Source organism: Festucalex cinctus, chromosome 19 (genome assembly GCF_051991245.1).
Source record: "Festucalex cinctus isolate MCC-2025b chromosome 19, RoL_Fcin_1.0, whole genome shotgun sequence".
NCBI classification, from domain to species: Eukaryota; Metazoa; Chordata; class Actinopteri; order Syngnathiformes; family Syngnathidae; genus Festucalex; species Festucalex cinctus.
Genome location: NC_135429.1, coordinates 12,118,478 through 12,145,913, shown reverse-complemented (window position 1 = coordinate 12,145,913; position 27,436 = coordinate 12,118,478). Strand labels below are relative to the sequence as shown.

Genomic DNA, 27,436 nt, shown 5'->3' with positions numbered 1-27,436 from the left:
CAGAGTTCAAATGTTTGCTAGTCATTTTATATTTTGTAAGAATTTAACACAATCTGAATGTTTTTTTTTTTTTTAACAAAAAGACAGAAAACAATACCATCAATCATTATTTATTCATTGCTTTACACAAGGGCACCAGCTCAATTTCACAACTTAACATCATTCCTTTGGAAAACAATCATTGGACAGCACTGTGATAATAAATATTTAAATATTGCTTTTTGTTGTTTTCCTTCGATAAAACACTTGTTTCAAGCATGTTGGTGTAATGACTATATTGCATCAGTCTAAGGTTTGTCCAAATTTTCATATACTTTATGTGCATCGTAACTTTTTAATTTGGTTTCATTTTCGTCAATAATAATTTCGTGCATAATGACAGCAAAAAGCCAAGCTGTTGGAATTAAAAACGATTGCATGAAGAGCACCGACACAAACATAAAAAAAAAATGAATCTGGCCTGCGAGGCGCTGATTTATCGAGCGCCAAATTAAAGTGATTAACAATAAAAGTCTCTATAAGCTTTCTATTACAGAAAGGCGGCCAACTAACGAACTAGCTAATTGAGTGACAGACTGACGGGACTGTTAATTACTCAATATCAGCAACCCTGAAGGAGGTCACACCAACTTTAATGGTAGTGGAGACTCCCTCCTGCATTGTTTTTAAACATTCGCAAGTTGTTTTGATTTGTTTTGTAATTCAGGAAGAGTTTGAAAGGCAGGTTAGCGACACCTCCAGGACTTTTAATCGTAAGTCTAGTAATCGCTGATCAAAGTAAACAAACTTGTTTTTTTTAAGTCTTACGATATTTGGTCTCTCTGAGGCACTGTAGCGTGCATGCACAAAGAACTTAGGTCATTGCATTCTATTAGTTCACCACTAGATGGCACTACATTCTACACACTGTCTCTTTAAATAAAGTAGTTTTCAGCAAACGTTGCTTGCATTATTTTTAGCTTTGGCAAGTTAAGTCCTAATGTCGGCTTCTTGATTAGTTGTGACAGTCGGTGTCAACAGTTTAAAAGTGAAACTATAAGTAGCATGTTTTTAAATGAGCAGAAATGTAATCTTGATGTGTCACAGTGTAAGGCACCGGCCATCAAAGCATGCAACTGACGCGTGTTCATCACGGGCGCATGAAAATCAACAAGTCCTTCATACAAACTGCTATACACATTATGAGGCAACATTTAGCCTGGCCAGCGGGCCGAGCCGAGGGTGGCCAAGGCTGTGCTGTGCGAATGTGCACTCACAGATGCAGCAGGCGCATGCTAGTAAAAGCTGATGAATATTTCAGAGTCTTAAGACGTTGGTACACAGCGCAGACATTGCTGGGGAAATCGCTACATTGCTAACGCACACTTCTGTATTATTAATATTCTATTTTCGGGTTCAAAATGATTATACTCTTGTACTGTCATCCGGCAGGTTACTTTTTAAGATGAATAAATACATTAAAAACAATTCTATTGTATGTAATAATGATAATGTTACTGCTAGATTAGGATGTTGAGTAAGCAAATGTTCTGTTTGGTTCAAGAACGTAAGAGCTTCCTGGATTTATTCAGCAGGTGTGGGCGGTGCACTTCAACAGTTTGAAAATCTAAAAACCTACAAATGCGCAAAAAGCCGATTATTATACTTGCATAGCCTGTAACAATTAATTGTGCACCCCCCTTTTCTCATTTGCTCTCTTCATCCATATTGAGAAGCTTTCAGCTCTTAAATTATTTCTGTTATTTGGCCAGCGGCACTTTTTGGTTTAGAGAAATTCCCACAAGCACACAAACAAAAAGATATCTATAAAATCACACAGAACCAAAACAGCTTAAAGGGTAACGTGATGGCGAAGCAGTACTTCAAACCTTGTCCCAGTGAGCTACTCCCTCCTCAGATGCAAGGTTCGAGTCCTTGCAGTGAGGCTGAGGAAGAAGCCCATCAGAAAAGCTGCAGCAAAGCGTCGGGCGCCCACTCCATGGCCGTCTGGGCCACGGCGAAAACGGCCGCCCCCAGCGTGGCCGACAGCCCCCACACCGCCATCTTCACCATCCTGCTCCCCTTCCCCCACCGCTGGCCCCCGTCCTGGGGCAAAGCCACGTCCAGGCCCGAGTGACGAGCTGCGGCGGGCACAGAACAAGGGTGAAGAAGAGGAGGATGACGAGGGGAGGGGTTTCATGCTGCATTTTGTTTTTTGAGGAGGGTTCGAGGAATATTACAACACCGGGAGAAGGGAGATAGAAGAGTAAAGATGTGATTATTAAAACCGAGTTAGGCTTGAGCGAACTCTGACAGGAAATGGACCAATAGCGTACACGCAAAAATGTTCATTGATGCAACCCACTTCACCTCCGGCTGTTTTACTGGATTTTGACTGATTTTGCAAGGACCACAGAATATTGTCTTCTATTGCTATAAAAACATGGAACCTACCAGAAGAAAGATTAGAGTCTCTTCTTTCATCAGGAAAAAAAAAAAAAAAAGTATATTTCCATCTGTTTCCATTTTGCAGCAATTAGCATTGGAATATAGCTAAGTTTCATCATTATTCACAAAACTGCTTAGAATTGTGGGGAAATAGCTTGTTTTCATCACGGCCCTTGAGGGGCTCTTATACTCTGCTGCTACCCGCTGGCCATTTTTTTTAATTACTACAATTTTTTTCACCCGTTCTCTGCAGCTGAGAGGAGGCATCAAAGTCTTCTAAATGCTTTAACAAAAAATAAAATAAAAAACAAACAAACGTATAAATACATCGTTGGGACACTTAATACATTTAAAACAGAACGTATTTATACGTTTTTGGGAGCAAATGAGTTAAGTTAAACACTGCCGACGAGAAAAATCCTTATATGGAGCCCATCAGAAACTCGCTTTCGTTACCTTGTCTCAAAGTGGCAGAGGCCTGAGCTTTGGTGAGACGTTGGAGAACTGAGTCCGGTCTTTGGTGGAGTGTCGAAAGCTGAAAGGCCTTGAAGGTGCTTATGGACAAGCTGGAGAAACAAAGAATGTAAAGAGTGAAAATTCTTTGGTCACTTTTGGCGGGATCTCTGTATGAAATTCTATGGCTAGTTAGTAGGGGTGCGCCTAACCTTTTACGAGATTGCAGCGCCGCCCGCTTGGCCAGCACGGCAGGAGGGTAGCAGCGGAACAGTTCTTGAGACTGGCTGATTAGGAGTTCATACGGGAGGTCTTGTGGGATGCGCGAGAGGAGATGGTGCACCATGGCCATGTCGCATTCCGTCTGCTTCACCTCCTGCTCCCTGTGCAGCACGATCTGGCGGAAAGACAGATCACATTCAAATTGCATTGACAAAGATGACGTTTGAAGGCCGGAGGTTTGCGTACTGTAGCAGCGAGGTAGATGGGCATCATGGGGTGCGAGGCCAGGAAGAAGTCGTAGAGTCTCAGCGTGTGTTTGAACTCAGACAGGACGTGTCCGTACCATGTGATGAGCCAGGACAGAGCAAAGATGGTTCCCACCTCCGCTCTAAAAAAACATATCAAAATCACTAAGTGAGGCATAATTGTCTTTCATATAGGGCTGAACAATGTTGAAAAATAAATTGTGATTTTTTTTTTAAATGTATTCTGTATTACAATAAACAATCAGATGTATTATACATGAATGTTTTGGTCTTATTTAGTTCGACTTCAGAAAATTCTACCAAACAAATGCTAGATACCTGATGGATGGACTTGTACCTGATCATAAAGTCATGCAGTTCTTTGTCAACTTCTTCCAATATAGGCATCAGGTAGTTTAAAATATGCTTAGTGCTGTCCATTGTCGGATCCATGAAGTCCCTGCAAAGAAAACTTCATGTTAGTACAGTGGAACCTCAGTTCACTTGTTTTTTCCCCCTAATTAGCGCAGAGCAAAGTGCTCCCAAGAAATTGAAGTGTATTGATATGAACATATCACACCATTTCCTGTTCCCCCAACAAACTCCATGCTTTAGGGATTACTGCCATCTTGATGTAATGACAGCACACTGACATTATTTTAAGGACGAATAAAGTTGTAATATTGTAAAAAAGAAAAAAAAAGAAAAAAAGAAAAACAAGGCTGTACAGCCCCCACGGATTCACACCTATTTGCAGATTTATTTTTTCAATAATATTTTTTGCCTTTTTTCTCCTAATTTCCCCTCTTTTGTATATATTTTATCATTATTTCTGTCACATTTTCCCTATATTTATTCAGCTTGAATACTTTCTTAGTTGAAAAAAAAAAAAAAAGTCAAAAGTGAAGTAATGTTACAAAATAATAACGTCGAGTATGCTACCTGAGATGATATTTGGATAATGTATGCAACATGGCGATGGCCATACGCTCGCCAACAACAAGCAGCAGTGTGACGGCCACGTCGTGGTAGCCCTGGTAGTAGTTGAGCTGCGGGTTGCACCTCAGAACCTCCAGGATGATATCCACGAGTTGCTCCTGGAGCACAGCGCGCTCCGCAGACGGCATACCTGCGAGAAAAAACAAAACAAAAACAAATGACGTCTACTGTGCCATTTTGAACGCATAAAAACTGGAAAGCAAATGGACCTTTCGGAAAGCGCTTCATGGATCTCTCGACATCCAGGACCACCTGGTTGTAGTCCTTGTGGTTCTCCCTTCCATATTTACCTGCAACAAATCCTGGATTATAAATCATATTCATTTAAAAAGTACTATGCTGTACTTTAGTTTCACGCTAACCAGGTTTATATGGAAGATCAAATACGTTGATGTTGAGCAGTTTCGGCCACACTTTCCTGCGGAGTTCATTGGAAAGCAGTCCTCCCTTACTGGCCGCAGCCCTCCTCAGGGTCTCAATGTCCACCGGATCACTGTGCAATGAAGTGTACGTATTATCTCCACTTTTTAATGGCTTGTATGTAAAACAATTGGGTGGGTGCATGTGTAAACTGTTCCACAGTACAACATTGGTTACTTGAGATATTTTGTAGAAAGCCCATCACACACTTGTTCTTAAGACAAGTCTGTCATTACGACACTAGATATGGCCAGTTCCCGTTTGTGTGTTTTTTAAAGTTTAACTTACACTTAAGCTTTTGTCCCATATGTGTAGAGAAATGAAGTACAATATAATATTCTACCTGTTTAACGCCTGGTGGATCTCAGTCGACTTCTGCTTTCTTCCACAGTCCACTTCTGTAAGAGCAGCATCCAAAAGGTGTTTATTAGTACTGTGCAAATCCCCCTACCTATGCCTTTGCTACTTTTATCACGTTGTTTTCACACCCCTTTTTTATTGCACTAAGTGGTGCCTAACCAAGCACATGTTATGATCAGTAGCATAATTGCATGTAGCAAAACATTGAAGTGATGTAAATTTTATTTTTGAACACGCTTGCTTGATTCTGTAAAATCAATTTTGAGTGACAATACTCAGCCAGATTGTTGCCACGCAGGCAACACTTGCAGGCGTGAATTTACGTATGTAGTTTAATTCAAGCGTAACTTGCGTCGTCGATAAAAGAAGCTGAATTTAATGTGTGCAAATTATCTTTCTTCCCTGCTTGCTATTGTATCCAAACTATCTTTATTCCTTGTTTGCTAACAGTTGCTCGACTTACCTCTTGTGACAGGTACATTCGCCCCGTTTAATTTCTTTCTTTTGAGCCTTTTCATCCCCTTTCAAAATCTTCCTACCAAGAAAACGAATCTACGTTGTGTCATAGGCACATCGAAGCGGATTTAATAGCTAAATAAAAACATTTTTTCACATCTTCGACCTCAATTTCAAATATTTGTGTCTCCCTGTGAGACAACGTAGCCTGAACTAAACCGCTACGCTAACCATTGGTCAAAATGAACCCGTGACAAAAATGTCGAAGGTGATTGGCTGATAGGCAGCTCGTGCTCGTCAAGCAAACTTGATTGTAGTTTTTTTTTTTTTTTGTGGGACGTGAGTAACATTTGGGAGTTTTGGTAAATTTGTAATCTGAAACGTTTTTAGAAATATATCCATCCTAATTTTAAGTACAATATAATTATTTTAAGAACACCTACAAAGATATTTTGGTGCCATTTAACCAACAAATGCATGAGCGCCTAGTTATTTTTGCCAGATTCTTAGGATTTACTGCCACCCAATGGTAATATTGATAATGACATACAAGTCAAGGGGAAGAAAAGCCTTTTGAAGTTGCTAAATTAGCACGGTTTATGATTTCGGTGTCAAATAGTTCTATTGTACACTATGTTGACTACTAATAATTCAGTGACCGAGCCTGTGAAAGAAAGGGGACGCCAACAGGAAGATACAGGCTCCGTGGGAAGGGGGTTTAAGTGCAATCTGGCAACCCATCAGCTAATTGCCCCATGATCGTGATAGCGTAGGTATGAAACACCGCCCCCGAGCTTCCACACGGACACCACTTTTGCGCTTGTAACCGCGTCACGCGTGTCCTGCGGGGGCCACTGACAAGCGAAGGACACCGGCGGGGCCGACATGTCCTGTCAGGTGAACGCTGCGTGAGCGGGATGAGCGATCGAGCAGAGATGAAAGGGCCCGGAGCCCGCCAGAGAAGGACGACTATTTCTGACGGCGTCAAGCAGCAAGCCAACGGGGGCAAGTGGCACGGCGGCGGCGAGAAACCACCGGCGTGTCCCGGTAAGAAGGATGAGGCGGCCAGGAGTCTTCATAACAACGGAAAGGCGGACAGAGAACCGGGCCAACGGCCCACTGATAAACACAACAAGCCGGGAAGTCCAGTTGACGAAATCAGCGAGGGACTCAGGTAACCTTTATGGACACAAATTTACGATCGTAAATTCCTGTACTGCATTTCCACATAATGCACTTCTCAACAAAAGTAAGCTACGAAAAAAAAAACATTCCACCTGGCTGACCGCTCTTTGAATTTTCTACACGTACTATGCAGCTGCAATATATATTTGTAGTTTGTAATTATGTAAATAAACTGGAGTCGAGGAAAATACAGACGTACCTCAATGTAGCAGGGACAGGTGTGCAACCGCCATGGAGTGCTAAAAACAAAACCTCAGGTAAACTCTGGTTCAAAGTCCAAAATTAACCCACAAATGGTCGATATAATAATGCAATTGGTGCATCTTTATAACACAAATGTACATGTTTTACCACAATCCTGTTGTTTCATTGTGAAACATCTTGTGGTGACTATTGGGTAATAACAGCAACAAAAAAAATGACATGTTATTCACAGCCCAGCACAAACATGTACAGTTGTTGCAAAATGGCATTTTTTTCATACTTTTTTTCTTCAGTGATTTGGCATACACAATTTCAACATATAGCCCAGCGACTACATACCAACTATTCATTCTTTACCATTTGACCAAGAATTTACATGATCAAAAATGCATTTTGCTTTATCAGTTTGTTTTATGATGAAATTGGTTCATATATAAAAGTTTTTTTTTAATGTACATTTTATAGCATTTGTAATATTTTTTTTTCACATTTTCTTTTCTTCAAAATATGTATACGCAGCTGCCATGTCCTACAGGAGTCTCTTCTGAGCTCGGCTAGTGGCTTCAGTAACTACAGAGGAATCCTCAATTGGTGTGTTGTCATGCTGGTAAGTGTATTATAATATTTCCCCACAGGATGTAATTAAATATTCAATGCTCACGTTGTTTACATTATTAAACTCATAGAAGTATAAAGATAAGTTCACTATTGTAAGATACGACTAAAATTGTGTTGACAGGCATCCATGATATCAGTGATCTTAAAATAAAACACCCTCAGTCTATAAATAGAATCGGTAGCCCATGATTGAATGTTTTGTAAAAGACTGGTCTAAAAGTAGATTTTTGACTTAGAAACAGCAGCCATTTTCAACCCTATCAGAAATTGCACAATTCAGGCCTTTGCACCAAAAGTGAAGTTTTGGCTTGAATCCGTTTAGTGAGCTCGCCCTACTTCAGAATTATTTGTAAAGCATGCCACTTGCCCTCCTTGAGGTTACACCACAATGGCCCGTTGCAGTCCTTGCTAAAGGTTACTAAAGCACGAGTCAGACAGTTCGTTGAGTCGAGTAACAGATGCAGCCCATGTCGCAATTTCATTTTGGGGCTTCAACTCAAAAAATGTGCTTTAGAAGTCACCACATAGAAAATCCCTTGTTTCGACTGTGTTGACATGCACACGCACACCCCCATGCCTGTTTTTTTTTTTAATCTCAAAGCTCAGACCTTATTCCTCAGAAACAAGTGCCGCCATAAACATTTATCAGATGTTGTCAAGAGCACTCACTCGGCCGCACCTCGACCTTTTTATTGAGCAAGACAACTATAAACAGCCGCCCCTCTATTATCGCTGATTGTGATCACTTTGCAACAAACATGAAAATAAACTAAAAATTCATTTTTGCCTCTCGCAGATGTTGAGTAATGCACGCCTTTTCCTGGAGAATCTAATAAAGTGAGTGTACGCTGATACATTTTGCCCATATTTGTTGCCAGCAATTAGTCTGAGCCCAAACTGCTGCTGTCTGCTTTAGATATGGCATCCTGGTAGACCCCATACAGGTGGTGTCGCTCTTCTTGAAAGACCCCTACAGCTGGCCAGCCGCTTGCCTCATCATTGGTATGACAAGTCATCATTTCATTGGGTTTTATTTTTTAAATTAAGATTTTTTTTCTCTCGCTCTCTCTTTTTTTTTTTTTTTTAAATTATAATGCAGTAATTTTCTTTTGAGTAAGTCAATTATTTTGTATTTTTAATTGTATATAAGTTTAATTTAGGCATTCATTATTTTATAATGTTTTTAACTTATAATTTAGCATTTTTATTTTATTTTACATTTGCAATTTAAGTCATTTTTTAAATTTTAAATCAACAATTTTGTTGTTATTTATTTAAATTTGTCGTCATTTTATTCAACTTAAAATTGTATTTATTTTCTATTTAAATTCATACATTGACACTTTGACTTACGAGTTTTTAAGAACTTGGAATTGCGAGCAAAAATTTGAGTTACGATCACTAAATGGTGGTGACAACAAGCAGCAGTTAGTATTTATTTATTTAGAAATGTAAACATAAATCAAAGAATTAATCAAACCACATAATTGTGCTCTAGCTTAATGCTAACACGCATTGCAAAAGAGTGAAAACACAATAGACAGGCTAACAAAACTAAAAATAGTAAACACTAATATTACTGCAGCTTACTGAGTTAGTTGTTTATGAACGTCTGTATTGTAGTGCCCCCTTGTGGCCAAGGTGCACCAAACAGGAGGATCACGCTGTCAATTTTACATTCTATTTAATTAATGTATGGTTTTATATAGGGTATAATACAATAGAGTGTTATTTTATCATGAAACTAATATTTTACAATATAATAGTATCATTTATTTTTGTAAATAAATGGAATTACTTTTGATTGAAGCCAAAGAACAAGTTGTTTTGAAGTAGAGTCCTTCCTGCCTCAAGTCGATGCAGCTGTTTTGAACAAGTCATAAAGTATTCCTGCCAAAGTTCACACATGTTGTTGTTTCACCTCACTCTGCTTTCCTCTGTTTTTCCAGCATCCAACGTGTTCATTTTGGCAGCCTTGTATACGGAAAGACGTTTGGCTGTGGTGAGATCCTGTGTTTATGTTTTATTATGACATGATTCTTTTCAAATGATTCATTTTAATGTTTTCGTTTATTTATATTTATGTCGTTTATATGAATGTTTATTTTATTAATGTTTTATGATATTTCATTTATTACAATTTTTATTGGAGTAAGTAATTTCAATACAATTGTCATTTTTTATTATTAATTGTAGTACATTGAAATTATGAATTTTAATATTTTTATTAATTAAAGTATAACACTAATTAAACATTTGAATACACATGGATGATTTTTTAAATATTTCATTACTTTTTTTAAATAATTTGTATGTATATTGTGTCAATTATTTTATAAATAAAATTAAATGTAAATGTTCATTTTATTAACTTACAGTACTATTTTTACTGTATTTAATTATGCATTTTTTGTGTTTTCTATCTAGGGAACAGTGTCAGAAACAACTGGCTTAATTCTTCATATCTTCAACTTGACGTCACTGTTGATTTTTCCCTCTGTGACGGTCCTTACTGTCACCTCTATTACCCCTGGTAGGTCAATAAATATAAATACACGTGTTTATTTCATCTAATGCAGTATTGTATAGTAAGTGACTGTGTTTTTGTCAGTGGGCGGTATTCTCTCCTTGGGCGTCTACACTGTGCTGTTCCTCAAGCTGTACTCCTACCAGGACACCAACAGGTGGTGCCGGGAGATCAGACAAGCCAAAGCCAAGAGACTGACTCGCTCCTACTCATGTGAGTATTCATAATTTTCAAATCTCGTTGACATTTTGTATGATGTCCTGCTTTTGTGGTTTCCAGGTCCGTCTGTGGCTCAGTCCAATGGCTCGGCGGTGCACACCAACGTCTCCTACCCTGGGAACCTCACCCACAGAGGTGATAACATTTTTTACTTTTTAATACAAGTTATCTCAATCTGTTTGTTTTTTTTTTGTTTGTTTTTTTCTTCAGACATGTACTACTTTGTGTTTGCGCCGACGCTTTGCTACCAGCTCAACTTCCCGCGTTCGCCCCGGATACGCAAACGCTTCCTCTTGAGGAGGCTCTTCGAAATGGTGATTTTTGAAGTACCGGAATACACCAAAGGGCTGTTTTGGGGGTGTTTTTAAATGTTTGGTTTGCTTCTCCTTGCAGCTGTTCTTCATGCAGCTGCTGGTGGGGTTAATACAGCAGGTAATGTTGCTGCAGTCATACGCAAATGTTACTTTTATGAACTATATAACGTGATCCGTTTTGTGTCGTCTAGTGGATGGTTCCCACCATACAGAACTCCATGAAGCCGTTCCAGGTGAGATGGAAGTTACACGACAGACACAACAAGTCCTTGTGCAATTCAGGGTTATTATCGTTTTGGAATTTTCATTTTAGATTTTATTTCGTTTTGAGTTTTGTGTTTTAAATTTACTTAGTTTTAATTAGTTTTCAGGCTGGTTCTGTTTTTATTAGTTTTAGTTATTTAATAAATGTGTAGTTTTACTTAGTTTCAGTATTAGTTTTAAAAAAACGTGTATTACTTGTGCATAATATTTAAAAAACACAACATAATCTGAAGGTGCTTTTCTATTGGCTGCTGCTAGATGACGTCACTTCTGTGTGACACTTTCAAACGTCTTCCATATTCCGGCGGTTAATATCAAAAATAAATCTACCATACTTAAAATCGCATTTAAAATCATCCTCAAAGGCTCATGCATTAAATTAATTAGCAAAGACTAAAACGAATGCCATTTTTGCTATAATTATAGTTAGTTTTGTAAATATAAAATGTAGTTTCAGTTTTCGTTTTTTAAAAAGCATTTTTGTTTGTATATTATTTCGTTAACGAAATTGTTTTTCACATTTTAGTTCTTTAGTTAGTTTTTGTTCACTAAAATAACCTTGGTGCGATTAGAGTGACAATTGTTTTGTGTCTTGCGCAGGAAATGGACTTTTCTCGAATGGTGGAGCGTCTTCTCAAGCTGGCGGTGAGTGACACGATGCGTTCAGGTACACGCTGGAGATTACATGTGTCGTGGTCATGGTGAGGGTAACAAGATGCGTTCAAGGACAGGCCACGGATTAGATGAGTTTCATGTCTAGTGGCAGCCAAGGTTAAAGTGTCATGATGCGTTCAGGGACACAGTGTAAAACTCATCTCCCTCCTCTTCAGGTCCCCAACCATCTGATCTGGTTAATCTTTTTCTATTGGTTCTTCCACTCATCCATGAACTTTGTGGCCGAGCTGCTGCAGTTTGGGGATAGGGAGTTCTACAGGGACTGGTGGTAAGTACTCAGAACTTACATTATATTAAATCTACATGTACTGTACATGCAAATACACCGAAATAAAATGTATGCAGGAACTCTGAGAGCGTCACCTACTTCTGGGCCAACTGGAACATCCCGGTTCACAAGTGGTGCCTGAGGTGAGCGGACACATCATTAGGAACGCGCGCCAAATCATCTAACAGTCTCCATTTTGTAGACATTTCTACAAGCCGATGTTGAGGAGGGGCGTCAACAAGCTGGTGGCCCAAAGCGCCGTCTTCCTGCTGTCCGCGTTCTTCCATGAGGTATTCACCAAAAACCTTCACATTTTCCATTTTCCTCATTAACTCTTTTGGATTGGGTTGTGCTCCTCAGTATTTGGTGAGCGTCCCTCTGAAGATGTTCCGACTTTGGGCCTTTATGGGCATGATGGCTCAGGTGAGACAAAATGGCAGCAATTGTGTTTATTTGCTCTTATTACATTTGATGTCAATAGAAAGTGGAATAGAAAACCGAATTTTAAAAAATGAATAGAAACAGCAAAGAAAAAAAAATGTAATTTGCTGCTGTTTTGGTTAGCAACAGAGTTCAAAAGGACTCTGCAAAAACCTAGTCAAGTCGGTTTGTGAATTAAAGTAATTGTACTTATTCGAACTACCATTTTTTTCAGACATAAAATCAATCACTCATCTGAGAGACTGTTTATATGCTGCTATTCTGATGGCAAAAAAAAAAAAAAAAACGCATTCTTTTTCATCTCAACATTTTACCTCACCAGGTTCCACTGGCTTGGTTCGTGGGTCGCTTCCTGAACGGCATCTATGGCAACGCGGCTGTGTGGATGTCGCTCATTATCGGCCAACCGGTCGCCGTGCTGATGTACGTGCACGACTACTACGTTACGCACTACAGCACATAGCGTGGACCAAACCAACTCCGGGGTGGGGGGGTTCTGTTTTCAATCAGTGGCCAAAGATGGGGAAACGTGTAGACTGAGGGGGGGGGGGGGGGGGGGGGATGTTTGGGGGCTAATAAGCAAAACTTTTCAATGCAAGCTTCAAAGTAAACTATGTGTAATAATAATACATGACGTTTGTGTCTATGTTGTGTTGCCTTTCTAGTTTTGTGTATCACTCCTGCAATAACGTGCCATCATTTTTTTTCAACAAATTTTATTTTATTTTTTTTTGGGCGGGGGGGTCGTTGTTTTTAATGATTTGCTGGAGTGGTTGAAGAGCCGAATGCTTTAGCACTTTACCGAGATGCATGCTCTCGACTTGAACCATAATATTTCTATGAATGTTCTCTTTTTTTTTTTTTTTTTTTTTTTTTTGCCATCCATATTCGACTAACCAGTGTTTCCAACATTTACCTTTACATTTAAAAATATGTACAGTGTACTGGCATAGATGCAGATACTGTAGATGAAAAAAGAAAAACAAAAAAAAGTTTTTGGAATGAATAAATATTTTCTGACCAACCCATTCACTGCCAAACCTCCCAGTAGTTATAATCGATATTTCACTTCTATAACTGTCAATGGCAGTGAATTACTTTAAAGTGCAATCAAATCACTGAACTTAACAGTTTCAAGTTTTTGTCGAGCTGAGATGGAGGCACGCTCCTTTAATCCGAAACATTTCAGGGAATGTTAGTATGAAATAAAGCAGCAAGACTGGCAATCATTTGTAATTAAAGAAAAGAAAGTGCCTGCTTGTTTTAAAATTGAAAATAGGCAAAAAAAAAAAAAAAAAAAGAAGAAGTACCTTTGCTGCATTGGTGAGCTTTAATAGCCATTGTAAAGTGTATTTCATAAAGTATGCACAAAACGATGTAGCTTGATTAAACTGCCTTTTAACAATCTTGTTTTATATATATATATAGGCTACATATTGTGTGTGCATATATATATATTTAATAAAAATAACATGTCAATTGAATGTTGTGTGTGTCAAATTCAAAGTAAAAATGAAAAATGTTTTGGAAATGCAATTGCGTGTCATCTTTTTTATTTTTTATTTTTATTTTTTTTTTAATATAACCATGTGTGCTTTAGACGCTCACTGAATGGTTGAATTCATTTTGAATTACCACGCCTCATTGCATTTTTGTCCGGTGCTGAGGAATTACGTCATGATTCATTGGTTTTAACATTGAATCTGGAACTGTCAAGGCAACACTTTGCAAGTAGACCATATCCGTTTTTTTTTTCACGAAATTACAGTACAGTATTTGAATAACAGCTTCTTTTTTTTTTATTATTATTATGGGGGGTGTGGGGGCGATATGACATTAATTGTATGTTATGCAATTTGCGTTCGTCCATTGTTTTGTATGTAAAACACATAGAAAATATAGTGAAACAGTTTTAAACTTTGAAATGATATGCTTGCAATTCAAGCACCATTTTTAACCAGACGTTTTGATGTTTGCGTTCATTTAATGTACAACACAGCACATTATAAATTTACAATAAACATTTTTTGAAAATACAAGTTTACAACATTATGGAGTACATTTTATTATGAAATGTAACATTTCCACCGGATGCGAGTGCTTTCCAGTTTTCCTTTGGTGCATCTTGATGGCAGATTTACACACCCAGGGGACGTACACTACCCTGGCTGTCCATAACCAAGGCAACTTTTTTTTCCTCCTCTACAAACGATCTATACACGGCGGTGCATTGGTTAGCCCCTGGATAAAGAAGATAACCAATCAACCCGACGGTAAGTTTGTCAGAAAAGACGCGGAACTTCTGGATTTTTTTTAATCGCCTCACAAGCTGCAACTTCCTTCATGTTTCGAGGCGACGGCAAAGCTAGTCGCTTAGCTTGTAAACAGTTCTTACCTTTTATGAGGTTAAGCGCGATGAATCGCTTCCCTTTAGTTTCCTTCAGCTCTATGTGGACTACAAATGCTTAATATTGAATCAGCAAGCCGCACTGCGTGTGAAAAATGATTTAAATTCAGATCGGTGGCAACTCCTTTTTTGACGATTATTAAAGTTGGGTACTAGCAGCTAGGCTAACGGAGGGCTAACATGCTAAAATCGCTTCGCCGACGCATAATTATTCATTTGTTTTTAGAAAATATCCCCTTCCACGGACAAGCCTTGTCAGCGTGCGTCATCCTTTAAACGTCACTGACTGTTGCAAATGGACATTTTGCGCATTGATTATCATCAAAACTCGTAATGATTGTGTCACGCGTGCATATTTTCGGAGCAAATGCGTAAATGGACAATCAACCAATCCGCGGAGAGTACTATTTAGAAGCCGTTAAATTTATTGACCTTAACATTTGGGTACAACATAGACAGATACAGAATGAATATGTAGATTTAGTGTTAAAATATACAGGCAGTGGATATTTTGCTGGCAACTCTCTTGCTAGCACTATCTTGCCGTGAACGGTTCTGATTGGTGAATCTAATCTGACTTAAAATAAATAAAATGACGTTTAAAAAAAAGCCATATATGTGTTTCTGCAAACTGGCCATATACAATATTTATGTGACATTTGACGTCACGAACTGGACAAACGAGACCTTGTACGTCGACGATGATTGTTACAACTCACAATTTTAGTTTCTCGTGTGCATATTTTGAAACCAATAAATGTATAATCTGGTTATCATTCAGGCCACAAATTTATTACAATTATATAATATTTTTTTGCCACTGAAATTAGCTGTCACACCCTAGCGATATTATTAATTTGCTATTTTTAGTGTTTACAAATATAAATAGCTGCATAATAATAGTCCAGAAATTGGGGATTATTAATTACTAACGTCACAAACCGGCTCAACGGGTACTGTAGACCACGCCATAATGTAATGTGTGCACATTTGATATGAGCCATAACAAAGATTTGTCGTGCTATGCAAAGAAAATGTATTCACACAATCAAGCCATTTAAATCAATTACGGGGTTTCGCGGTTTTTCAACATTTTCGTTCCTACAGATTTATATGGAAGTCGTGAGGCACTATAATATATTTGTATTAGAAATTCATACATAAATACAAAACAATCCGATGAAAAACATTTAGTATGGATCCCTAAATAAATACATGTTTTTTTTTCTTATGACCGTTTTTTAATACATTAGGAATGATTCTAAAACTCGTCATACTAAATTCCAAATTGTAGCAATTTTGTTACATGAAAACATTGAAATACACTAGCCACTTTAACACTTTAGAACAAACTTGGAGTCAAAATGATATTGAAGGCCTTCGACAAATATTTTATGATGGGCTGTCAGCAATGTTTTCCTAGTAAAGATAAGGCGTCAATTGCGGGGCACAGTCCTTTCCTTATTTACTTTGGGACTTTTTTTTTTTTTTATTATTGGTCACCATTATTAATGAATCATCCTTTCACACACATAGAGAAGTGGTGTGAAATTACTTCCCCATGAAAGAATCAGATGTTAAATTAGATTGTTGTTTGAAGGAAATATCACCATTGATTACCCTTCACAAACACAACTACAGTGATAGTAACTTGAGAGCCAAGTTTCAGTTTTTTACGGCCGCTCAATGACCATTTTTCACCCATGTCACTCACCAGGCAACCTTTTAAAGCCACATACATTCAAAGTCATAGATACTACAGCGTAGAATGTAAGGATGGTGATCTGAAGTGGATAAAAATAATACCTCACATTACATGCATTTTTTCATTTTGCTATTTCGTACTTGTCCTATGTTAAGCTTCTCATATTTTGGCTGACAAATGAACGCGCTCAAAATAGCAACGCAGCCTTCACCCGACCAGCACCACACAGGCTAACAATAGCTTTCTTCCCACAGTGTGAAATGACAGCGAGGAAGGCCCGGTCGCTTTCTTCTTTCTTGTCCGCAGGAAAGCCAAAAACAATTACAGTACTATGACGCGGTTATAAAAAGAGACACTGCCGCAGAGGTCCGGCGCAGTACTGGCGGCTCGCGCATTGTCGCTCTCAGGAAGTCTGCCCTTTGACTGGAATGTCACCGGACGCCAGCGTACGTGATGTCCTCTCTGAATCTCCCAATTCCCAGATTGTCATTGTGCGAGGGGTTACTTTGAAGCCCAACATCGCAAAATGGCAGGAAGATTACGTCATCTCCACTGAGGTTTGGTTGAGATTAAGAACCGGCTGAACCCTGGACAAGATTCCAGGACGTCGCTCGTAAACAGTGGCATCGCTTCGGAAAATAGTTTTGGCATTTGGTGGGATAAAACCAGGCTGTGGCGCAGATGAAAAGTAGAAGCGTGACCTCATTTTACTTCATTACACATTTTATGAGTAAAATGACGTGCACGCACGGCATAATCACGCTTAAAGGAAAACATACGGCTTATCGACATAGCCTCTTGTGTGTGTTTAGTGTTAAAGTACAGTCACAGGTGATATTTGGGTTACCGCGCCTCTGTTTGCTTTGGCCGCAGACACCAGGAAGCAGTGAAAATATTCACATTATAGTATGATATAATACATTTTAAATAAAGGGAATGTTAAAAAAAGAAAACAGCAAGACTGTTCCATTGCTTTTTGTTTGTCAAAATTAATTGTCGCCTGTTAAAATTTTACTACCCCGGGTTTTGTTTAGCTTTTTTTCCCATGTTCCCGGCCAAAACTTAGTGACTTTTGGCTGAATCACTCGTTAAAATCGTTTTCGTTACAGACATGACTAATCGTCAGCTGACGCAGAGAGCAGCGATTGGTTGGGAGTCGTTTGTGCCTTCGCTGTGGGCTTCCTGCCCCCAAAGGCCTTTTTTCAGGAACTGGGACATCAGCCCAGTGTGTGTGCACTGATAATGCATGAGCATGTGGAAACACACACACATTCCCCCCCCCCCCCCCCCCCCCCCCCTCAAACAGTGACCACACTCAAATGGAAAGTCCCTCTTACTCTCTCTGTTTCTCAGCAGGCTTTTCCAGCTGTGTACCTTAATTGTCACTGCGCTGCAGAAACATTGTTTTCACTCTGTTTGCTAAACAAATGACGGTTTCCATGCAGACCACTTTGCAAAAAATATTTTCTGTTGGTTAATGACTCACGTAAACAACATTTTTTTTTTTTTTTTTTATCCATGCAATAACATTGACTTGACATTGCAAGATTTGATTTTGTTTTATTACAATCTGTTTGTTTGTTCTAATTAAAGTTATGTCAATAAAACTAATTAGCGACATTCTTCACGGTCATGTACAAAAGAGAAGTTAATCCACTGTAATATACAAACCATTAAAGTAAAACTACTTAGCCACCAAAAGATTGGGGTCACATTCATGCTAGTCGCTAGCCACTTGCTAGTTGCGTTAGCTATCAGCTCATGATTGATTGATAATTATAGTCATCAGTTTTATTTTTTTAATAACACTTTGCCAACTAACAATTATCACACTAACACCAATGGACAATTTAGTGTTCAGTCATCTTAATATGTGTGTTTTTGCAATGTGGGAGGAAGCTGGAGTGCTCAATCATGCTAGGTTTTAGTTAGCCCATGCTGTTTACATTAGAATTATTTTATATTGCAAACATTACACCGAGCAAGTAACTAAATTACACTTCTCAACTCGAGATGACGATGGTTGGAACTCCAAATTTTTGTTTGACTCTGTGTGTTTAAGCGACAAAAGTCTGCCTAGCAACAGTAAGATAATGCCTATTATGGTTGAGAACAAAATTCAATTTTTTTTCCAAAGTCCTCTTTGCATGTATTTTATAAGGAACACAAATAATGTACTATAAAATAGATTAAAATTTATTACACCCCCCAAAAAAAATCTGATTTATTTTTATTTTTTTATCCATCCATCCATTTTCTTGACCACTTTGTACATATTTTGGTCTTTTATGTTAGGCTTATGCTAAATAAATTAAAACGCAAATGAGCCATGGATGAATATAAAAGACAGTACAATGTTATGCAAACATGGACTGCACAAAAAAAAAAAAATGCAGCCTTTGAGTTTTGAAAACTTCATTCTAAGATTTTAATTAGATTAATTGTTCTAGTACTGTTGTGGTTGTCTGTTAGATAATTATGCCTCATTATGTTTGTTTTTTTTCTCCCCCCCCCCCCCTCAGGTTTTTCCAGCACATGCCCCTTCCCAGCCATTATGTCTTTGTTTACATGAGTCTCAAGCTTCCTTAACATTCCTTCACCCTCACCCCTCCCATCCATTACCAACACCCCCCACCCCCACGTGGTGATCTCTGGTCATGATGAGCACCCTGTACCAGCAGCATCATGGGAGCACCGGCTCGGAACGCGACCTCAACTCGGCCGCCTCCTCCGTCAGCCTGCCCTCCGTCAGGAAGACCCCCAAAAAGCGCCGCCTCTCCCTCCAGGCACTCTTCGGCCGGCGGCGGCGGTCCGACCGGGACGCCAAACGCAAGTCCAGGGCGGCGCTGGACCCGCCCGGCCTCGTCAGCGTGGACAGCGTCCCGCCCGAGGCTTTCGCCGACCGGACGTCGGCGCACTCCGTCCAGGGAGCGGCATCGACCTCCTCCTCCTCCTCCTCCTCTTCGGCGGCGGGGTCCTCTGAGCTTCTGGAGTGCCCGCTGTGCTTGCTGCGGCACACACGCGCGACCGCTTCCCCGACATCATGACGTGCCACCACCGCTCGTGTGCCGACTGCCTGCGCCAGTACCTGCGCATCGAGATCTCCGAGTCGCGCGTCAACATCTGCTGCCCCGAGTGCTCGGAGCGCTTCAACCCGCATGACATCGCCATGATCCTGGCCGACCGCGCCCTCATGGAGAAGTACGAGGAGTTCATGCTGCGCCGGTGGCTGGTGGCCGAGCCCGACTGCCGCTGGTGCCCCCGCCCCTGATTGCGGGTAAGATTTTGAGTGACACCCCCAAAAACTCACACGCAGTGACATTTTTATGACTAGTTACATTTTTGAAATTCTGTTAAAATAGGTCTTTCTACACTTGTTGAACTTTGTCTTTAATATTACGTGCGGGCGAAGTTCTTTAATGGCCAAACGCAAACGGCGGATGTTTGTCCTGCAGTGTCGTCCACATGGACGTGTGCATCAGGGTCAGGTCAGGGTCTTGTTTGTTTGCATCGGGCACGGAGTCCACAGTTTGTTCCGAGTGGAGACGGACTTGTTGGATTTGGAATTTAGCCCAGATTCACCCCAGGATGCCATCTTGTATAAATTTCATCAACGAAAACTAAACAATAATTTCGTCAACACAGTTTTCACCGGACTAAAACTAGACTAGAACGTTGACAGTTTTTGTTTACTAAAACTAGATGAATAAAATTACGTTTTCTTGGGTTAAAATAAAGACTAAAACAGATTTATAGTTGACTAAAACTGGACTAAATAAAAACGGGATGAGGTTTACTGTTAAAAAATAACAAGCGTGATTGACACTGGACTAAAACTGAGACTAAATTTAAAACTCTAGTGCCATCACATCCCTCTCAGTTGTGATGAGATCACCCGTGCCACCGACTTGCGTCAGTTCAGCCCTGATTGGTTGACGAGCCCCCTCGTCTAAAGCCCAGCTGTTTATAAGAATGCCCCCTTTGGCGTGGTTATTTCAGCACTTGTTACTAAAGATGCCCTCGCTGCTTTTTGTCTATATTTCAACAACACCACACTGTCATTTACTGTATATTCGGAAAAGTGCAAGAGTAGCTACATGAAGCTGCTTGCAGACTCCCGTGTTGACACTTCACAGTTCACACTGCGCCTTTTTATGTGCTTGCAAACAGAGACGGTGTGTGGCTGTCTCCAAGATTACCATACTTGGCAGTAACATGTTACAAGTAACTCTCACAATGTTAATATAATATACCGTTATATTGCCTTGTCACTTTGTGGTAACCAGGCAATCATTTTAAGAGAAAAGTCTATGAGAAAACAATAGTTGTCACTTTTACATAAGCAGCACAAGTTTATCTGAATGTTGTTGCTTCACAAAAAGATAAAATAAAAGAGCATTTTTGTAATTTTACCATAAGTTTTACCATAATTTTGAGGGTTTGTTTATGTTGTAATTTTTATGATGAAAAAGTTGTCAATTTTAAAATTAAAAGGTTATATGCTTAAAAAAATAAATAAATAAATAAAAAAAAAAAAAAGGTTTGAGAAGTAATTGTACGAAAATTAACAAAATAGTTACTGGTAATTAGTTTTTTATGACTTTCATGAACAAGGTTGTCATTGTATGTGAATGCCACCACGTAACAGAAGAAGTAGTTGCTTTATGAGAAAAAAAAATAATTATATATATATATATATATATATATATATATATATTTCAAATTTAAAAGGAAAAAATTATTGACATTAAATTATTGACATTAAATTATTTTGATGTCATTTTTATGAACAAAGCATTCTTATTTTTATGATCAAAACATTTATTTTCATCGGGAGAAAAATGCTGAGCATTTTTGTAATTTTTGGAAAACTGTAATTAAATGTATGGTAAGTTGCTGGTTGTTGATAGAGTTTTAAAAAAAAAAAAGCTGTCGTTTAAAGAGTCATCATTTTATGTGGTGAAAAATGACCGATGTACGTCCACAAAGTTGTCATTGTATGATATATATATATATATATATATATATATATATATATATATATATATATATATATATATACCATTCCATTCACTAAATTGGCGCATATTAATCATCTTTCTCAAGACGTCAGCAGTTGTTTTGGTGAACATAGCACATTAAAATTCAACTATGTTCAAATTACATTTTCGAAGTAACAGGTTTTTACAGGCTACTATAGCTGGCATTCTGTGTAACAATGTGCACTAAAATCCCCAAATTTGTGTTTCTTTATTCCAAGTGCCCTCTAGTGTCATCCTTATGAACTGCATCCCACCTCTCAACCCGGTCAGCAACTTTTACTCACGTGCTGTTGTTGTTGTTGTTGTTGTTGTTGTTGTTACCCTCAGTTACGCCGTCATCGCGTTCGGCTGCGCCAGCTGCCCGAAGATCACGTGCGGCCGCGAGGGCTGCGGCACGGAGTTCTGCTACCACTGCAAGCAGCTGTGGCATCCAAACCAGACGTGTGACACGGCTCGCCAGCAACGGGCGCAGCACTTCCGCCTGCGCAGTTTCCGGTCCTCGTCGCTCAGCTACAGCCAGGAGAGCGGCGCTGCGGGTAATGAAAAGTAGCACTTGTCTTAAAGGGGACATATTGTGACTTTTTAACAATTTACACAAGTGCCCAGATGTTGACATATTGTGCGCTGATTGTTATGGGTGGAAATCCTTGACGGTCTCGCAATTAGATTGATTTGTGGGTCTGCTATTCGATTCAGAATCGTTTAGTTTTTTTCTTCCAATTCAAAATTATTCTCAATGCAAAATGGTTTGATTGACAATGATTTCTGGTTTAATATATAGATGTTCAAAGAATCATCATGATCTCATCCAGTCTTGCTGTGCAATGACAGAAAAATGCCAATTTTCCACAAAAACAGCACGTCGACCACAACTGCTATTCTGTGTAGCTAACTATATATTTTATAACATTTATAGTATATATACTGCACTCCCTGAGCAGACTGAAGTAGTTTAGTAGACAGCAAAGTGCAAACAGTACCTCAAAAAGACTCCAATGTTGCAGGTATGAAGCCATTTATTACACTCTAGTTGAGGTTTACTGTGAAACTAAACACAGTAAACGAGAAAATTACACACAGTGCACACTTAAATGCAATTATACTTGGTTTTGCTTTTCCCGAAACGTAGCTAGCTCAAGGCTAAAATCCACAATGGAAAGCATTGACTCGCTAACGCTAATTAGCACGCTACTCGCGGCACTTGTATCGCTCAAAAGAACGGCTATTCATACCAAAACGCTTGGAGTGTATTCAGAAGAGAATATTAACATTACTTACAAGTATATGCTCTTCTTATTTTCTCAAAAAAAAAAACAATTTATATTAGCATAACTTGACAGTAACTTTTTTTTTTCCGACTGTAATGTGGCAACAACTTAGGAGTGTATCTGAACGCACGGAGCCACACTGCCACCAAGTGGCCAAATCGTGTACAACACGAACGGCGCTCCCAATAAAGGCACACAAACAAGGACAATGCAGTATAAAATAAATAAATAAAATCGATTTTGGGATTCTGAATCTTTGTAAATGAGTCTTGATTCTTATGTGAATCAATTTTTATTGGCACACCCTTACTGATTGTGCGCCTTGTCGTCTCCTAGGCGACGACATCAAGCCGTGTCCTCGCTGCGCCGCCTGCATCATCAAGATGAACGACGGCAGCTGCAATCACATGACCTGCGCCGTCTGCGGCTGCGAGTTCTGCTGGCTCTGCATGAAGGAGATCTCTGACCTGCACTATCTCAGGTAAGCTGCTTAAATCCTCCCCGCAGGTACCTGAAGGAAATGTAGTCGCACAGGTTCCATCCTGCTAAAGTGTATATTAATAGTTTTAACTTTAAATGTCCCCAAACAATGATTGCAAAACATTTTGTTTGTTACCCCCAAGTCCATCCGGTTGTACCTTCTGGGGGAAGAAGCCGTGGAGCAGAAAGAAAAAAATCCTCTGGCAGCTGGGAACCTTAGTGGGCGCGCCCGTGGGCATCGCCCTCATCGCGGGCATCGCTTTCCCGGCGATGATCATCGGCATCCCGGTTTACGTGGGCAGGAAGGTGAGGTTTCGGCTCATACATATAGTGTGCACGTTCTGGAAGTAAGAATGAGTCAGTGATTTTTTTATTTTTTGGTCCACTCCCTCCATCAGATTCATAACCGCTACGAGGGCAAAGACGTCTCCAAGCACAAGAGGAACTTGGTGATTGCCGGCGGAGTGACGCTGTCTGTCATCGTGTCGCCCGCAGTGGCAGCCGTGACTGTTGGTAAGAAACAAAATTGCTTGTCCTTACGCTTATCACTCCGTTATCATCCCTCACCAGGGTTATTATAGTTTTAGAATTTTCATTTTAGTTAGTTTTTAATTTCGTTTTGAGTTTTGTTTTTTAAATTCAGTTTTAATTAGTTTTCAGGTTGGTTCTATTAGTTTTTGTTATTTTATTTGTTAAATGCTTAGTTTTTGTTTTAGTTTTTAAAAGAAATGTATTACTTGTGTGCAATATTTAAAGAAAAAACGCTAGAGGAGCGACGGACATCTGAAGGTGCTTTTCTATTGGCTGCTGTTAGATGACATCACTTCTGTTAATATCAAAATAAATCTACTTAAAATCACATTTAAAATCATCCCCAAATGCTCATGCATTAACTTAATTACCAAAGACTAAAACCAAGGACATTTTTCCTATAGTTTAAGTTTTGTAAACAAAATTTAGTTTGTTAGTTTCCGTTTTCTCGAAAGCATGTTTGTTTTTATTTAATTTCGTTAACAAAATAGTTTGTTTTGTCTCTCACTGATGTCAATAATGTGCTACCAGGCATCGGCGTGCCCATCATGCTGGCTTACGTCTATGGCGTGGTGCCCATCTCGCTTTGCCGGAGCGGCGGCTGCGGCGTGTCGGCAGGCAACGGCAAAGGCGTGCGCATCGAGTTCGACGACGAGAATGACAACATGGGCGCCGGTGCAGCAGCTACGGGTGAGTTTACTGCTGAGCTGTGTCGCAAACCAAAGCGGAAGCATGTAAAGGCAAGTGTCGGGGACTTAACTGCACGACCGTCTAGACACGACGTCGGTGGCCGAGACGAGGCTGAACAACGCCAGCTTAGGCGACGGCGCCAGCGTAGGCGGATTGACGGGCCTGAGCCTCAGCGTGAGCGGCAGCCATATGGAGCGCTGCGGCGTCGGCTCCACACAGCGCGACAACATGAGCGACAACGCCAGCACAACCGCGCTGGCCGGCGCCAGCATCACCGGCAGCCTGTCGGGGAGCTGCTACAACAGGTAGGGCGGGGGTGGAAAGTGACAGCCACGTGTCAAATATTCATAACAAGTGCTACAATGTTTGATATAGTACACTGAGGCTGTGAGACAATGATGGGGCCACTGAATTTCTAGATACTCCCGCTAATACTATACACAATGTTTAACAGGATGGAGGTGCAGGCAGACGTCCAGAAGGAGCGTTGCAGTCTGAGCGGAGAGTCGGCCACCGTCAGCCTCGGCACCATGAGCGACAACGCCAGCACCAAGGCGATGGCGGGATCTATCCTCAGTGCCTACATGCCCCTTGAAAGGTCAGCAGTGCAAAAAAATTTCTCATTTGTCATTCTGTAATAGTTGGAAAAAAACAACAACAAAAAAACCCCAGTAGGTGAAATCAGTAATACAGAAAAAAACACCTTATTTAAATACGCTATAGGGAAATACTTCCTGTTTTCGCTATTCTTTCAAATGTACTGTTAAATATTAATGTGGCGCCACCTAGTGGAATTGCGCCCAAAATAACTGGGCAAAAGGAATTATGAGGAGGATTAAAATATATACTACATTAGATTACTACTAGTAGAGGTACTTTCAAATTATTCATGCTATCAGCCACCTCTGCAGGAATCTGAATAATTACTGCCCCTCTAAAAGTAGCTTAATATCATGTAGATGGTATGTCACCATGGCACCAAAGCACGTAAAATGGAGTGGATTAACATCATGGATAATTCAGGAAACCCTGTTACATGAATATGTATTTAGTAGTTATTTAGTGTAAACAAACCAAATTCACGAGGCACATAAATAAGATTAGCTAGCACAGGAATGTGGAAAAACATGCTAGCTAGTGCAAACTAATGTGACATTGCACATTATCCACCAGCCATTAGTGCTCTGTTGCTATATTTTTGGAAATAATCAGAGGTGGCAAATCCAGGTCCAGAAAGTAAAAATCCTGACAGAGTTTGGCTTTAGCTACTTGTGCTAGCCCTAGGTGCTAGCTAGCTAGCTGGCTAGCTAGCTCCCTAGCTGGTAGACGAGCGCCCGGGGAGCTAGCTAGGGAGCTTGCTAGCTAGCACCTAGGGCTAAATCCAAAACTGTGGCAGTTTTTTTTTTTACTTTTTGGACCTGTTTTTTTCCACCTCTTGTAAATAATTTGTGTATATGTGCCAGCTAGCTCGCTCTCTAGCTGGTAAACAAGTACCCCGGGCAGCTAGCTAGGGAGCTCGCTAGCTAGCACCTGGGGCTAAATCCAAAACTGTGGCAGTTATTTTTTTTTACTTTTTGGACCTGGATTTGCCACCTCCTGAAAAATATTTGTGTATATGTGCAGAGACAACAGTCTGGAGGTGCAAGCAGACGTTGAGTCCAAAGAGGAGAAGGTGCGACACTGCAGCGCCAGCAGCAGCCTGGATGAAGCCAGTTGCAGCAGCAGAGGGGCGTGCAACGCCGGCCAACCCAAGGAGGCGTCGTCGTCCTCTTCAGCGGGAGGGGCGAAGAGCAAAGGGAAGCTTTGGAAACGCGGCGGAGGCAAAGCGGAGTCCAAAGTCAACCACACGCACGGCGACGCGGAGCGCCGCAGCACCATCTCATCCGAGCTGGACTCGCCGTCGCTGAGCGGCAGCCTGCCGTCGGTGGCCGACTCGCACTGCAGCCGCCTGTCGGCCGAGCTCAGCGAGACGGAAGCGCCCAGGGCGGGCGAGCCGGGCGACGCGCCGGCCGTCACGCCGCTGCCCGAAGTGGAGCACGACCGGCTGGAGCAGATCCCACTTCAGCGGAGTCATGCCGCCGCCTTGGGCATCCGCCTCACTTCTTCACCCGGCGAGGTTCTGTATATCGCCGAAGATGCCGACACTCGTGACTGCACAACAGATATCTAAAAACAAAACAACTCGCTCCTCACGAACCGCCTGTCTTAAGTCTCGTAAAGGAAAACAGGAAGCGGAATGTCAGCATTGATAGCGAAGGGTGGGAGTCAAAAAGGTTTATCGGAAGGTCAAGTTGAATGTACGCGTGTGCAAGTAACCTGCTTGCTTTTTCAAAGCAAAGGTGGAGGGAGGTAAAAAATAAGAAAATGTCCACCACTGTGCCACCCATTCTAACTGAGAGGGACCATTTAGTAGCACAGTTATAAGTCAATACATTTTACTTTTTAACATTTATTATTGTATGTACAGAAGTACTTTATTGTTGCATATTTTCCATTTTTGGAAAGTTGTATTTTTGTCGCAGCCCTCTGTAGGGCCAAACGTTTTTGTTGTTGTTTACATACATTTGAATGACAAAATGATATTCTCGACAAACTCCACAAGGAAGCTATGCAAAACAAAAAGGAAAAAAAAAAAAGTCACTAAACGAGCATTTAGTTGCTTTTCATTTCGCCAAAGTTCAGATTTTTAGACAAGCTGTGTAGCTTGTGTAGTACAACAAAATCTTTATTTGTCAGTATTTTAAGTTGGATTCTCCCTAGAATGATTTACATCTTATACTTGGTCACTATTTTAGCCCCTTTCTCTCACTAATAATGAATGCAAATATGTTTGCCCCTCAGTGCCTTTTGGGGAAAACTTCACGGTTTTTCCTTTTCCTTGTCAAAAGACCTTATGTCTCTGAATGCTAACAGAGGGGTGATGTTTATTTTACAGTATATCTCTTCTTTTTTTTTTTGGGGGGGGGGGGGGGGGATGGGGGGGGGGGCACATATTTACATATTTACTAATTATCAG

The 27,436-nt window shown here is 40.2% G+C and overlaps 2 protein-coding genes and 1 pseudogene across 7 annotated transcripts in view; 2 read left to right on the top strand and 1 right to left on the bottom strand.

Annotated features, from left to right (window-relative positions):
- The window catches only part of LOC144007030 (TBC1 domain family member 20), a 62,457-nt gene extending 55,601 nt beyond the window's left edge, over nt 1-6,856 (bottom strand). For 3 of the 5 annotated variants that reach the window (XR_013280026.1, XR_013280027.1, XM_077506271.1), the window contains exons 1-9: nt 5,590-6,856; nt 5,110-5,164; nt 4,709-4,839; nt 4,556-4,636; nt 4,290-4,476; nt 3,706-3,807; nt 3,349-3,490; nt 3,093-3,277; nt 2,884-2,993 (exon numbers count right to left, since the gene is read on the bottom strand). Coding sequence is in view for 3 of the 5 variants with exons in the window: in XM_077506271.1 (XP_077362397.1) it covers nt 2,884-2,993; nt 3,093-3,277; nt 3,349-3,490; nt 3,706-3,807; nt 4,290-4,476; nt 4,556-4,636; nt 4,709-4,839; nt 5,110-5,164; nt 5,590-5,644 (1,048 nt within the window). In the remaining 2 variants the exon portion in view is untranslated. Of the gene's footprint in view, nt 1-94; nt 2,181-2,883; nt 2,994-3,092; nt 3,278-3,348; nt 3,491-3,705; nt 3,808-4,289; nt 4,477-4,555; nt 4,637-4,708; nt 4,840-5,109; nt 5,165-5,589 lie in introns of those variants that run through there. The other 2 variants (XM_077506270.1, XM_077506272.1) reach the window with 2 other exon arrangements.
- dgat1a (diacylglycerol O-acyltransferase 1a) lies at nt 6,309-12,830 on the top strand. Its single transcript, XM_077506269.1, has 17 exons — nt 6,309-6,756; nt 7,491-7,578; nt 8,386-8,426; nt 8,506-8,591; nt 9,539-9,591; nt 10,017-10,122; nt 10,201-10,329; nt 10,396-10,470; nt 10,546-10,649; nt 10,729-10,767; nt 10,841-10,882; nt 11,514-11,558; nt 11,744-11,856; nt 11,934-11,999; nt 12,059-12,146; nt 12,217-12,279; nt 12,620-12,830. The coding sequence occupies exons 1-17, from the start codon at nt 6,500-6,502 to the stop codon at nt 12,758-12,760; spliced, it is 1,536 nt and encodes a 511-aa protein (XP_077362395.1). The 5' UTR covers nt 6,309-6,499; the 3' UTR covers nt 12,761-12,830.
- A 1,584-nt stretch (nt 12,831-14,414) lies between these two features.
- Nucleotides 14,415-27,358, top strand: LOC144007028 (E3 ubiquitin-protein ligase RNF19A-like; annotated as a pseudogene). Its single transcript, XR_013280025.1, has 10 exons — nt 14,415-14,570; nt 18,932-19,686; nt 21,779-21,987; nt 23,056-23,200; nt 23,343-23,505; nt 23,598-23,712; nt 24,262-24,420; nt 24,506-24,725; nt 24,875-25,018; nt 26,044-27,358. The product of XR_013280025.1 is annotated as an E3 ubiquitin-protein ligase RNF19A-like (transcript).
- Nucleotides 27,359-27,436: the final 78 nt, after the last annotated feature.